This window comes from Sminthopsis crassicaudata, chromosome 3 (assembly GCF_048593235.1).
Source record: "Sminthopsis crassicaudata isolate SCR6 chromosome 3, ASM4859323v1, whole genome shotgun sequence".
Classification (NCBI taxonomy): Eukaryota; Metazoa; Chordata; class Mammalia; order Dasyuromorphia; family Dasyuridae; genus Sminthopsis; species Sminthopsis crassicaudata.
This window is the reverse complement of record NC_133619.1, coordinates 635,016,304-635,030,445: the sequence shown is the minus strand read 5'-3', so window position 1 is coordinate 635,030,445 and position 14,142 is coordinate 635,016,304. Positions and strand designations below refer to the sequence as shown.

General features: G+C 50.9%; 1 protein-coding gene across 2 annotated transcripts; it reads right to left on the bottom strand.

The window, feature by feature from the left end:
• Window positions 1-11,539: 11,539 nt before the first annotated feature.
• On the bottom strand, window positions 11,540-14,034 carry AURKAIP1 (aurora kinase A interacting protein 1). 2 transcript variants are annotated; one of them, XM_074306597.1, is made up of 4 exons: window positions 13,893-14,034; window positions 12,614-12,704; window positions 11,904-12,367; window positions 11,540-11,695 (listed from the first exon to the last, which is right to left on the bottom strand). In XM_074306597.1, the coding sequence occupies exons 2-4, from the start codon at window positions 12,663-12,665 to the stop codon at window positions 11,594-11,596; spliced, it is 618 nt and encodes a 205-aa protein (XP_074162698.1). In that variant the 5' UTR covers window positions 12,666-12,704; window positions 13,893-14,034; the 3' UTR covers window positions 11,540-11,593. The 2 variants fall into 2 exon arrangements, with proteins under 2 accessions (XP_074162698.1, XP_074162697.1); XM_074306596.1 differs by having other exon boundaries at window positions 13,804-13,922.
• Between the last annotated feature and the right edge of the window lie 108 nt (window positions 14,035-14,142).

Sequence of the window (14,142 nt, the reverse complement as noted above, 5' to 3'; positions counted from 1 at the left end):
AGGACCTCCTGAGTGAGGTCTATGTCTCATAGACACTGCAGACCTACAGGTATACGGTCAAGTCCCTTGGGCCATCTACACTCTAACTAGACCAGGAAGGCTCCCCATGGGGCCGAGCAGGTGGACGTGGGGAGGTGGAAGAATTCAGTTCGATGCCCACCTACAAGGTGCCTTACTGTGTGCTGGGCACTGTGCTGAGTGCTGAGAATCCGGAGAAAAAGACAGAACGGAAGAGCGATTAGAGAGAAAAACATCAGAAATCTAAAGCCAAATAGAGACTTAGTCACGGGGGGGCTGGGAGCCTTGGCAGTGGGAAGGGGCGGAATCCGGGGGATGATGGGGAAACAGGCTCCCTATGTCCCGACCAAGCAGTGATGGCCTCAAGATGCAGTGACTCACTTTTCTGGGCCGTGATCAATACAGGAATGTGTTTTGTTTGACCACACATATTTGTTAAAAAGGATTTTGTTTTTTTTCTTTTTATTTGGGGGAGGGTGGGGGAAAAGGAAGGAAGAAATATCTTTTTTCATTAAAACAGTAAAATCAAATCACTCTGGAAGGTTCTCGTTCATCCAAGGAGGGAGATGAGCCGTGGGGGGACTTTGGGCCAGGAGCAGGAGGGTCTGGAAGGGAGGCCAGGTCCAGCTTCTGTGACTCACCTGGTTGGAGAGAGAGGGGTGAGGAGGGCCTGGGAACTGTGTCCCTCAGCATCACCTCTCCATGTCTCCCCCCTTGGCCTCTGGGTTCGAGTCTGGGATGGGGGAGCAGGGCTGAGGGCAGCAGCTGGAGCCCTGGGGAGCCCAAGGCTCTGTCTCTGTGCAGGTTTTTCTGCCTGAGCCTGTTTGTGTCCCCAACGTTTTAGGTGTCTGGTCCCCCCGCCAGCGTCAAGCTGCGTGTTTGTGTCTGGGCCCACATTGCATCTGGCTGAGTCGGCCTTGTTTCCTTGAGCTTCTTCTCAGCCAAGTCCCAAACAGAGCCATCCGTCAGCCTGTCCCGGCCGCCAGACATCTCCAGTCTGGGGGAAGACACCGAGCATCGGATTGCTTCATCTCCCCGGGGGGGGTGAGCTAACTCCCTGACCCAGGCTGGGGACAAGGAAATCTCGGGGGGGTGGCCCAGCAGGAAAGGGAAAACGGGAGCGCTGGGCCCCTTCCACACAAAGGCCTTGGCCAAACACCCATTTCTCAAGCTTTACAGAGACACTGAAAGGAAGCTCCCTTCCCCATCCCTTGGGCCACCCTGAGACTGCAGACTTGCCACTCTTTCTGCCCCGCTCCAGCAAATCTAAGAGCCGTGTAGACCCCAGAACTGCCCCACCCTCTAACTACAAAGCAGGGGACATGTTGCCGCCCCACAGCCACTGTGCAATTAGTGGCCAGTGCCCATAAGACTGCTCGGTCAGCCCGGGGGCTCCTCGGCCGCTGGTGGTGTGGGGCCCTGACCACAGGGAGGGGCTGGCCCGGGGCCAGAGCCTCGTTCTCTGCTTCGTGGGTTAGGGCCTGCAGTCCAGCTACCCACTCCCAACCCCCGGGGGCTGCCCAGTTGGTAGCAAAGTTGGGGAGAGTGTCCACTTTTAGAGCAGCCTGTACCACGTGACCTAAGTCAAAGAAGGCAAGACCAGAGTGGGAGAGAAGTTAGACTGCATCCATCTGCTGGTTGGCACCCGTTCCAGCTGGCTGGCACCAGTCCTATCTGTAGCTTCCCAGAGATGGTGGAGTACTGTCATTTTTTTAAGTCATGGCTGGCTCTTCATGCCCCTATTTGGAGTTTTCTTGGCAGATACTGGGGTGATGCGCCATTACCTTCTCCAGCATATTGGGGAAACTGAGGCAAAGAGGGTCATCCAGCTAGTAAGAGTCTGAGGCCAGATTTGAACTTGAGAAGTTGAGTCTGACTCCAGCCTCGGCACTCTGTGCCCTATGGCTGCCTCAAGACAGCAGAGAGAGGCCGGGCTGGCTCTGAGTTTTCATGGCTCCCAGGACCATGGTCTGCCTTCTAGCAGGATGCCGTCCTGGCCGGCCCTTCCACCTTCACTCCTGGTCACCCTCTTGCTGGGATCTTATGGTGGCTCTTCCCTCTCTTACTCACAGCCTCCACGATCCCCGTTGGCTCCCAAAATTCCACAGGACAGGGCTTTCTCTGGGAGAAGTAGATCTCTTTATGGGTTTCCCCTTCCAGGACCACAAGGCTGAGAGTTTGTCTGTCTGTTCTCCCTGAGTCCCTTTGTTTCCTTCCTGGAGGATGATTTTCTGACCCATTCTTTTCAGGGATAGACAGAGGTCATACATTCCAGCTCCTTGCTTCTCCGGATGAGCGGGAAGGGAGGGGCAAGGCCGGGCCTCCAAAGTCTATTGGAAGCCATAATCACAGACTCCATAGCTGGGAGCCAGAAGTCCCACTTGCCAGGGCCCTCTTCTTCCCAGATGGTCAAGGTCTGCTCGTCCGCCTGGGGACAAGCCCTTGACCTCCCCCCCATCCCCATCTCTTGCCTCCTGACGAGGTTCCCAGACACACCTTCTTCTACTCCTGCTTCCCAGACCCTGGGTTTCTGAAGATCTGCCACAGCCTGGAAGGTCCTTCTCTCCCCCCACCTCATCCACTGATAACCTGCTTGGATTCCAGCCCCTCTTACTGTCTACATTTCACTAATTTTGTTGTTTAGTCTCGTATGACTCTTCATGACCCTATTTCTCGGCAGATACAAGAGCGGTTTGCGGTTTCTTTCTCCGGCTCATTTTATAAATGAGGAAACTGAGGCAGACAGAGTTAAGTGACTTGCCCTGGCTCATACAGCTAGGGAGTGTCTGAGACCACATTTGAACTGAAGTTCAAAACCTCCACGACCCCTATTGGTTCCACAGGACGGGGCACTGGCTGGAGAAATTTGGGGATTCACGTTGGAGAAGTAGATCTGTTTATGGGTTTTCTCTTTCAGGATGACCAGACTGAACGCACGTCTGCTTGTTCCTCCTGCAGCCTTTCAGTTCCTTGATTTTCTGACACGTTCTTTACAGAGAGACCGAAGTCACACATTCATTTGTATTGAGGCCTTCCTGACTCCCTGCCCTAGCCACTGAGCCACCTTGTCGCCCTTTCTATTAATCCCGAGCCTCGGATCACTGACCCACAAGCCCAGCCATCCTCATTCCCACCTCCTCCCCAAGCCAGATCTGCTGGCCCCTTCCACTGTATACTTATTCCATAACTAACCAGTTCCTTCTCACTTCACATCCCGCATGCTCCTTCCTGCTCCTGGCACTCCCTGAGCCTTGGCTAGGCCCAGAGCCTTGCCAGCACTGCTCACACTTTCTCTCATACTCTTGACTTCGCGATTGAGGAGACAGAGAGGATACAGATGGCTCATTGTCACTCCCAGACTCTCCCTCCGCTGCTGTCGCTTAGCAGCCTCTCTTCCTGGGAGGTCCACACTGTAGTCCAGATCCTGGTGCCAGTTTCTCCCACTACGGTGTCCTTCCTTCCTCAGGGACTTTGGTGACTTCCCACAGTCCTCCTCCACCCCAACTTCTACCCTCATGCTAAATGAGTTCAACACATGTGGGCGTTCCCTCAAATGTCCCAACTTCCCAACTCTATTAACTTCACTATTTTTTTTTAAAGGGGCAAATGAGTTTCCTTGTCTCCCCTTCTTTTCTTTTGGTTTTGGGGGGATTTTTTTGCTGAGGCAATTGGGGTTAAGTGACTTGCCCAGGATCTGAAGTGTTACGTGTCTGAGGCCAAATTTGAACTCAGGTCCTCCTGACTTCAGGGCTGGTGCCATCTAGCCGCCCTTCTCCCTTTCTTTTGTTCTCCCCTTCCTCTAGTTTCACCCCTGACTCATTCTTCCTTCCCTCCAATATCTGGTGTGCCATCTTGCCAAGGCCGAGCCCTCAACATGTGTTCTTGATGCAATCCTCCCCTGTCTTCTTCCTCAGACTGCCCCTACTATCACTCCCACTTTCTCCAATCCAATAGCTCCCTGTTTCCTGGTTTTTCTAAACATACACGAGTCTTTCCTGTCCTTAAAAAACCCTGATCGGTTTCATCCCACTGTTGTCTGCTATGTCTCCCTTCTCATATATTTGTGACAACTGTCTGCATCTTCACACCCTTTCTTTTCAAGTCTGCAGTCGGCTTCAGACCTCACTGTTCCCTTCAATGTTACCAACAGCATCTCAATTGCTAAATCCAGTGGCTTTTCCCCAGTCCTCATCTTTCTTGATCTCTCTGCAGCTGTGGGCTCTGTGAGTCACCTTCTTCTTCTTCTTTTTTTTTTTTAAGCTATTTATTTCAAAACATATGCACGGATAATTTGACACTGATCTTTGCATAGCCTTGTGTTTCAGATTTTCCCTTCTTTCTCCCCACTCCCTCCCCTAGATGGCAAGCAATCCAATATATGTTATGCATGTTAAAATATATGCTAAATCCAATATGTGAAAACATATTTATACCATTCTCTTGTTGCACAAGAAAAATCAGATCAAAAAGGAAAGAAAATGAGAAAGAAAACAAAATGCAAGCAAACAACCTCAAAAAGAGTGAAAATTCTATGTTGTGATCCATCCTCAGCCCCCATAGATGGGTACAGATGGCTCTCTTCATCACAAGATCATTGGAACTGGCCTCAATCATTTCATTGTTGAAGAGGGCCACGTCCGTCAGAATTGATCGGCATACAGTATTATTGTTGAAGTATACAATGATCTCCTGGTCCTGCTCATTTCACTCATCATCAGTTCATGTAAGTCTCTCCAGGCCTTTCTGAAATCACCCTGTTGGTCATTTCTTATAGAACAGTAATATTCCATAACGTTCATACATCATAATTTGCCCAACCATTCTCCAATTGATGGACATCCATTCATTTTCCAGTTTCTGGCCATTACAAAAAGGGCTGCCACAAACTTCTGCCCATATGAGTCCCTCTCCCTTCTTTAAATTCTCTTTGGGATATAATCCCAATAGAAACACTGCTGGGTCAAAGGGTATGTACAGTTTAATCACTTTTGAGCATAGTTCCAAATTGTTCTCCAGAATGGCTGGATCCATTCACAGTTCCACCAACAATGTATCAGTGTGTGGGTCACCTTCTTTAGCTAGTGCTCTTCTCTTCAGGTTCTCTTCCCAACTGTCTGATGGCTCCTTCTATGTCCTTTGACAGATTTTCATCTATGTCCAGCCTGCTAAGCATAGGTATCTCCCAAGGCTCTGTTCTGGATCCTTTTTTCCTTTTAGCTCCACATCCTTCCTTGAAGTGAACTTATCCCCAAGTTCAACAATCTCTAAGATGATGGTTTCCAGATCTATATCTAGCCTTAGTCTCTCTCCTAAGCGCCAGTTCTTCACCAACTACCTTTGGACATTTTGACCAGGATGGTCCATAGACACCTTAAATTCAACACTTCCATAATAAAACTCATTGTCTTTCCTTCAAAATTCTTTCCTCTTCAGAACTTTTCTATTTCTGACAAATCTTATTATTATTTTATCTTTTCTTCTTTTTCCTCTTTCTTTTGGTCTCCATGTCCTTCCTTGCAGTGACCTTATCACTAAGTTTAGTAATCTCTAAGATGCAGGTCTCCAGATCTATATCTAGCCTTAGTCTCTCTCCTAAGTGCCAGTTCTTCATCAACTACCTTTTGGACATTTTGACCAAGATGGTCTATAGACACCTTAAATACAACATTTCCAAAACAAAACTCATTATTTTTCCCTCGAAACTCTTCAGAAATTTTCTATTTCTGACAAATCTTATTATTTTATCTTTCCTTCTGTCTCAATCCCTCCTTGCAGTGACCTTATCACTATGTTCAACAATCTCTAAGATGATGATTTCCAAATCTATATCTAGCCTTAGTCTCTCTCCTAAACGCCAGTTCTTCATCAACTACCTTTTGGACATTTTGACCAGGATGGTCCATAGACACCTTAAATTCAACCTTTCTAAAATAGAAATCCTCAAAATCCTCTCCTTTTCAGAACTTTCCTATTTCTGGCAAATTTTATTATTAATTTCTACCTGTACAATATTCTCTTATGTGCACTCCCTTGTCCTGCTCAAACAGTCCCTCATCCAGTCCAAGTTTTCATCATCTCTTCAATTTTTTTAAATTAAATTTTATCTTATTTTCAGGTTTGCACTCTCTCCCAACCCTGATACACCTCTGTTATAAACATATATAGTGAAGTAAAACAAATTTCCAAACTGGTTATTTCAAATATATACATATATGCATATATACACACATATGTATATACTGCTATGCACATAGACTTACATATTACGTAAATAACTTCTCAAGCTGTACTCTGAACACATCACTTGTCAGAATGTGGACAAAATCTCTGAATTGTAGTTGTCATTGTATTAATCAGAGTTGCTAAGTCTTTCAGATGTGTTTGCCCTTACAATCTTGTTATTGTGGAAATTGTTCTTCATTACCTCACGAATGCGCTATTTCTATAGCCCAATGGTGAGTCCTCCTGCCTCAGTTCTCTCCTCACTCCTGGCCATCTTCTTAAAACACAAATCTGAGCAGGTTACATACATCCTTACTCAATAAGTTACTGGGACTCTCTATTACTTCTAGGATTAAAAATAAAATCTTTCATTAGACACTTTCTTACCAACCCAGCTCCTTTCTCTTTTTTCAGACTTTTTACGTCATTTTCTCCATTATCCCCCCAATAACCCTCCCAATTACATCTACAAACTGAGTTTACCAGAAGTTCATCACACAAGTTACTGCGTTTCCCATCACTAAATTTTTGCACTGGCAGTTCCCAAAATGCTCCTTCCTCTCAATTGTGAAAAGAAGCATGGCAGGGTATATAGGTACACTGGACTTGGACTTAAGAAGTCCTGAACTCAAAGGCTAACTCAGATATTTACTAGCTGTGTCTCGTCTCTAATATGGACTTGAGATCCAGCCGTAAATTAGAAGTTGGACGTGATGGACTCCAAGCTCTTAATCTAGGAATCTAAAAAGATTTCTGAATCCTTTTCTTTCTCCAAGGCCTCGTTCACTTGCTAACTCTTCCAAAATGCTTTTCCTGACACTTCCCCTCAATATTTTCCCATCTTCTAATATTCCCCTATTTATTTTTTGTCCCTTTTGTTATTCTTCATATTTATGTGTTGTTTTCATATACCTCCTCCCTATTTACTAGCTGTGTCTCGTCTCTAATATGGGCTTGAGGTCCAGCCATAAATTAGAAGTTGGACATGATGGACTCCAAGCTCTTAATCTAGGAATCTAAAAAGATTTCTGAATCCTTTTCTTTCTCCAAGGCCTCGTTCACTTGCTAACTCTTCCAAAATGCTTTTCCTGACACTTCCCCTCAATATTTTCCCATCTTCTAATATTCCCCTATTTATTCTTTGTCCCTTTTGTTATTCTTTGTATTGATGTGTTGTTTTCATATGCCTCCTCCCAAGAAGAGTGCCAGGTTTTTATCCCTTTTTCTGTTTCCTCAATCTTTGGCAGAGTGGCATATAAGTATTTAACATTCTTATTAAAAAACAAATCTTCTGCTTTCAAATCCAGGGCTGGTTTAAGATAATAATGATGATATTAATGGGAAACATTTATAAAGTCCTTACTCTGTGCCATGTACTGTGCTAAGTACTTTGTAAATATTATCGTATTTGCTCTTACAAGTCTGAAAGATAGATGTTATTATTATCCCTGCTTTATAGTTAAGGAAAATGAAGCAGTTTCAGAAACATAATTTAAATTCAGATCTTTCTAACTGCAGGCCCTGCACTCTATCCATTGTACCCCGTAGCTGCCTCCTAAGACCACTGCTTCTGGTATTGGAGGACTCGGGTTTGAGGACACTTATCTATGTAACTTTATATTATTTTACCTCCCTAACCCTCAGGTCCTTCATTTGTAAAATAAGAAGGGGTCCTAATAACATATACTTCCAGTTAAAAGAGGTAAGAACACTTATTTTTACTTTTAACGATGCTGGTGGTTGTTTTTCTCCTGGTCTAGTCCTTGATTTCATTGGTTAGAAAATCCAAGTGGGGAAGTCCACTCTGCCTGCTCCTTGTCTTAGAGGTCACTGCAGGATTGCCCAGGGTCAACATAACCGTGGTGTGACTGAGATGGAACTTGAACTCCCTGACATCGGCGGCCCCTCATAGACCGACTAGAACATAAGCTTCTGGAGGGCCTGGACTATTTTTATGCCTCAGCTGTGCTAAGCGTAGTCAGTGCTTAAAGGGTTTCCTATTCCTTCATTCACTTACGCATTCATTTATTCAGCAAAAGATCTGAAGTGACTCTTAAAAAGGAACTGCCCCAAGTCACGTCAGAGAAATGACTGCTCTGCTCACTAAGATCAAGGGGCGGTCATGTGGGTTGTATGGGTCGTGTTTCCAGATTATTATATTTTTTTGGAGAAAACCTTAACCGAGATCCTGTGAATTAGGTGGCCGTGCTCGCTGATGAAGGATTCCACATGGAGCCCCTCTGAGCAGCAAGTGTCCGGAGGACCATCAGCGGGACATTGGGTAATCTTCACTCTCTTGCTGGAACTTGATGTGTCCAAGTCCTTCCCACTCTGTTGATCTCAGCTGTGGGAGCTCAGAATCTCTTCTGAACATCCAGGACAAGTGGCGTCCGGGCTCCAGTCTCTGAACCCCACTGAGACAGCTCATTCCTCTCTTGGAGAGCTTACATACTAGGAAGCTTAAGTTTGCCCCTTTGATCCTGGCTCTGCTTGTGGGGGCCAAGCAGTTCCTTTTCTGCACAAAGTACCCGAGGATGGCTGCCGTGCCCCACGATGCCACAGGGGCTTCACCTCTCAAGTTAATGTCTCTCCCTGCTCTGACACCGTGTGGCACCCAGTGAGCCTGATATTTCTTCATCTGGGAGAATTGAGAGATTGAGGACCCTGCTCCAAAGTCCTTGGAAGATTAAGATGGGCTCCAGATGGATGAAGGATGCAGATCTGCTGCCATCTTGTGACATCCCCGTGGAAACAGCCCATAAAGTTAAGAACCTGCTTCTCCACGGTCCCTTGGTTGCAAACCTGCAGCCTTCCCACTCAGCCCCAAGGGCAGCGAGCCTGGACGTGGGCAGTGTGAGAATCCAGCCCCTCAACCAAAGCTCACTGAAGGTGGCCCCATTGGGCAGGAAGACCCTCCTTGTTCAGACTGAGGGATCGAACAGCAGAGATCTGGGCATCAGGAGGCCTGGGTCCCAATCAGATTTCTCCCACCTGAGAGTATCTGGAGCTTGAGGTGCGGCCCAGAATGTCAGAGGTGGGAGAGACGTTAATTTAGGGGTGAACCCAGACTTGCCTCTGACGTGCTGACCATGGAGGTCACTCCATTTTGGTCTCGAGAGGCAGGGATCATGGGAGCCAGGGACAAAAGGTACATTCCCAATGCCCACATTTGATTTAGGAAAGTAAGAGAGGCTCCATTTCGCCCTGTGGCTACTCCTCAGCGCTTCTGACATGAGACATCCTTTGCTGGGGCTCTGTATCTAACAAAAGTCACCATCTCAACAGGGAAGACTTCGTAAGGCCCCGGAGAAGGAAAATCCACTGTATCTCCATCGTGTCCTGTCTTAGACACGTGGCTTAAATCCCCAGTGCTCCCATTGTTGCTAGTGAGGGCAGATTTTGGCCTTTCCAGGGATTTAAATTCTGGGCTTGTCAGGAGTCACCCATTAACCAGAGGCTCTGGGCTTGTCAGGGGTCATCCATTAGCCTGAGGCTCTTGAGATAAAGGATTCTGGGCTTGGAAGATGCTGATTGATGGTTAATTGACTGATCAGGATCATCCCATAAGGGGCTCATTTTAGTATATTGGAGATGGTCACTTATTATCAGTGTCAGCCACTTTCACCAGAGCAGCTGACCAGAACCAGTGACCAGCAGGAGGCACCTGTGCACCTACTCCTGCTGATTTTTAGTTTGTTCCGTTCCGTCTGATGCCTTGTGACCCATTTGGGGTCTTCCTGGCAGAGATAGTGTGACACAGCCTCCTTTTCCTGCCCATCTTACACATGCGGAAACTGAGGAAAACAAGGTAAAGTGACTCTGTCAGGGTCACACTGCTAGGAGCCAGAAGCTGGCTTTGAACTCAGGAGGAGTCGTTCTGATTCCCAGAACTCCCACTCATGCTTAGATACAGCAGGTTTAAAGGACCTGGAGTTTAGGGAATAAAGTTCAAGAATCTTCAGTTGGAGGTAAGGGGTGCAACCTTTTATCAAACCAGTATTTCTGGTCAATCAGGTCTCCCAAACAAGCCGAGGACGAGGAGGAGCCTGGGGAAGAGCAGAGTCTAGCTGTGGCTACGACTGCATCCTGCTTAGAGGGCGGCTCTGCGTTTCATTGGAAGAAAACCATCCAGGCCTAGGAATTAGGAGTCCATCACCAATGGTCTAGAATATATCATATAGGGACAGCTAGGGGGCGCAGTGCATAGAGCACCAGCCCTGAATTCAGGAGGACCTGAGTTCAAATCTGGTCTCAGACACTTAACACTTCCTAGCTGTGTGACCCTGGGCAAGTCACTTAACCCCAGCCCCCCCCCCCAAAAAAAAATTGGCTTTAAATGTGACTGGGAAAATATAAGTAAACAAATTAGGGGAAAAAAGGGTTCATGATTAGGATTGTTGGAATTTAAGGGCATAGATGAGTCCAGGTGTCCAGAGGACAACAAAGGACCCTGAGTTGAGGTCACAGGTTTAGTTGAAGCAAATGAAAAAGTTTGGCCTGGGAAAGACTTGGAGATATGAGGAAAATTTTAATTTGATGTAAGGGAAAAAACTCCTAACTTTAAACAAGAGTCCAAAAGTGGCACGGTGGGATTCCTCCTGAAAGGTCACGAAGGGAAGCCAGGAGGCTCAGGGGACAGGCTCCCAGTGAAGATTCCTTTGGGCTCCAGAGTGGACGGAGAGCTGCAGAGACAGCTCCTTTCAGCAATCGGAGCTTAGGAATAAGAGGCCTCGCTCCCCATAAAATGACCCATGGCCCACAACCTCCCAGAGCGGGGGCTGAGCCACATTCAAATGTAACTGGGAGATATTTAACAGGAAACAGAAATCCAGTAAAGCACAGATAATGTTGGAATTGGAAATGAAGCCTCTCGCAGCCCTCAGAGCCTTAGGGGTGGGGTGGCGGCCCCCACTTCTACTCGAGTTTGACAGTGCTACAGTGCCCAACTTCCGAGGGCTCCAGACAGGGCCCCAAGCCGCTCCTGGCTCCCGACTCTGGGTGCCTGATGGCGATCATAACGCTGGTCTTATGGCAGTTACCAGTGAGGGGCAATCTACACTCTAAGGGGAGCTTCCACACCTGAAGCTCCCCAGGCTGATGAGCCCACTGGGCTGAATGTCGTCACCCTGCTGCTGCAGCCCCTCCCCCCTCTCTGTAAGACCCCTGCCCGTCCTCAGTGAGGGACACCCAGCTGGGTTCCCCAAATCCTGGGGTCTCCTCCCAGTTCCTGGCCCACCCACCTCGCCTCGTCGCAGGAAAGAAGGACGGGGCGTTGGGGGCCAGCGCGGACATGGGAGGGTGCCGTTTCTATAACATTTATTAAAACGCTGCAGCAGACAGCACTCAGGAGGGCTCAGGTGCTCTTCACATAGATCTTGGGGGTCTGCCAGCCCTCGGGGGCCTGCTTCAAGCCTGCTCTCTTCCACAAACGCTTCAGGTCCTTCTCGAACCTGACCTGTGAGGGGCGGAGAGAAGGGTGAGCGAGGGCACAGCTGCAGCACATCCCCGCCACGCCCACCCCAGCCCCCAGCGAGGGAGCATCATCAGTGGTGGTGGTCGGCCGGGACACTGGGCCAGGGTGGCGAGGCAGAAGGGGGCCCTCTGGGAGGACCCCTTCCTTGTACAGAAGCTCGGCCCTCCGGGCACCTCTCGCTCCTGCTCACCTGTTTCCGCCTCTTTCTCCCTTCTCGGATTTTCCGCCGCAAGAACCGGGTCTTCTTCACCAGCTTGCGGTACTTGTGGTGGTTCATTTTGCGGCGGCGGATCTTCAGCACGTTCTTGCAGTGCACCCTGGGTGCCCTCCGGGGGCCTCCCTCGCCCAGCTCCTCGCCCCCCCGGGCCTCGCTCGGGGGGCAGTCGTAGAGCAAGGTCAGATTCACGGTCCCGGGGCGGGGGCCGGGGCTGCCGACCTCAGGCTTGGGGAGCAAGTACCGAGCCGTGAGCCAACTCTCCAGGGGGCTGATGGACATCTTCCTGGGGACCAGCATCTCCTCCAGCTCTGGATCCCGCCGTCCCTGGGGCTGGGGGGCGGGCCCGTTCCTGCCCGCCGGCCAGGTGCTGTAAAAGCAGCACCTGGCCCCAAAGACTCGAGGGGGCCCCGCGGGGCCCACCCTCGACAGACACGGGCCTGCGGGGAAGGAGAGCCGTGAGATGGCGGGCGAGGCCGGCCGAGCCGCACAGGATGGGGCCCGCGGCCGGGTCAGCTGACAATGTGGCCCAAGGACGGATCCGTCCCAAGCCTTCGGGCCGCACAAGCAGAGTCCCGAGGCCGGCCACAGCAGCCCTGTCCCGCCTCCCTCCCCCAAAGGCCATCTGGGCTTTCCCACGATGCCATTCTCCCGGGGCCCCCGGACCCCCCCCCAAGACCCCTTACCTGCCCGGGACACGGCCCTCGTGAGCTGAGAGGTCACTCGTGCCAGAAACATGGTGTTGGGTGTGCACTTCTAGGATGAGGCTCTGGAGGGCTGCAAAACAAGGCCAACCGAGGGGTCACGGCCGGGAGCCTGACCCCAAAGCTCTCTGGGACCCCAGAGCCTGACAGCGTGGACGGCGCTCGGGGAGGCAGCTCCTCACCGACAGGAGGCCGGAGTCCCAGGGTGGGGGGTGGGGCGCAGGGCCTGGGTTCGAATCTCGCCCAGGACTCGTTCCCTCCTCGGCCTTGCAGCCAGGCCCACTAATGCCCCCAAAGGCCCCACACACCGGACCGGAGCTGGGCTCGGTGGGCCCACAGCAGGGCCTGGACTCCACCTCCCAGAAGTGGCTTCTCTGGATAATGAAGGTTCCAGAAGTTGAACCGGCCACAAGAGGGAGACTTTTAGCTGAAAGGACGCGGGCCCCCTCCAGCCCCCTCCCCAAGGGCTTCCCCTCCTGAGGGGCCCATTCCCAGGGGTCAGCTGTCCCTGCTTCTCACAGACCACCCGCCCCATGGCTGTGGGGGTCATTAGGTCAAGGCCAAGTTTCCCTGCTCTGCTAACACTTTTAGCTCTTCTAGCACATTCTGTGAGCAACAGGAGCAGCCTCTTTAGCCCCGAGTTCAAATCCGACCTCAGACGCCTCCTAGCTGGGTGACCTTGGGCAAACCTCAGTTTCCTCATCTGTAAAATGGGGATGATCCCGGCGCCCTCTTCCCACGGACCAAGAGCTAGGAAGGGGCTGGGGAAATGCGGGCAGCCCTCCCAGGCAAGGCCTGAATCAGCCCGCCCCCAGGCTCCCACGCGGGCAATTAGTAACAACGGTAACAATAACGTGGGTAACGAGGATCTGCTCCCCCAGGGCCTCCAGTGCGGCCCACCCCGTTCCTTCCCGCCCCTCCCCCACAACAGGAGGCCGGGGTCCACAACCCGGATCTTCTAGCGTCTTCCCGGCGCGGACCCCCACTGGGGGAGGGGTACACGGCCCGGATGCGGGCCGGGGGACCCTCACCCTCTTTATTCTGCCCCTCCCCCCCAGTCCGGGCAGGCTGAGACAAGCGGGAGAAGGGGAAGGAGGAAGGGAGGGACTCCTCCAAGCTCCACCGCCCCGCCTCCACCCCCTCCCCCGCCGCAGGGCGCCCGCCCCTCCCACCTCCAGCCCCTGCTTCGGGGCTGTGACACCCCTCCCGCTCCCCAACAGTCACGGCGGGCTCAAACCGCTGGAAACTCTCCCAAACTGACCATCTTGCCGCCTCTTCCAAAGGAATTTCCGGGTTGTTCGGCGAAACTGGTCCGCCCGAAACTGCGGCCCAAAAGTTCCGCGGCGCCAAGGTTCCGGGGAGTCGCACTGGTGGCGCAGCGCCCTCTGCTGGCTGGGCCTGGACAAGCACCATGCGTAGCCCTTGGGGCGGTCCGAGCTGCGCACGCGCTGACCAGGGCTCCCCGCACGTGAGGGCCACAGCTCCCCTCCGCGGCCCCGGCCATCTGCTCG

What these genes read in the sequence shown, in the direction of transcription:
- AURKAIP1 (XM_074306597.1), bottom strand. Translation starts at nt 12,665, where the DNA reads ATGTTTCTGGCACGAGTGACCTCTCAGCTCACGAGGGCCGTGTCCCGG. An exon ending in GAGGGCCGTGTCCCGGGCAG is followed by an intron (nt 12,368 to 12,613) that starts GTAAGGGGTCTT and finishes CCTTCCCCGCAG; the next exon opens with GCCCGTGTCTGTCGAGGGTG. An exon ending in GGAGAAAGAGGCGGAAACAG is followed by an intron (nt 11,696 to 11,903) that starts GTGAGCAGGAGC and finishes CGCCCCTCACAG; the next exon opens with GTCAGGTTCGAGAAGGACCT.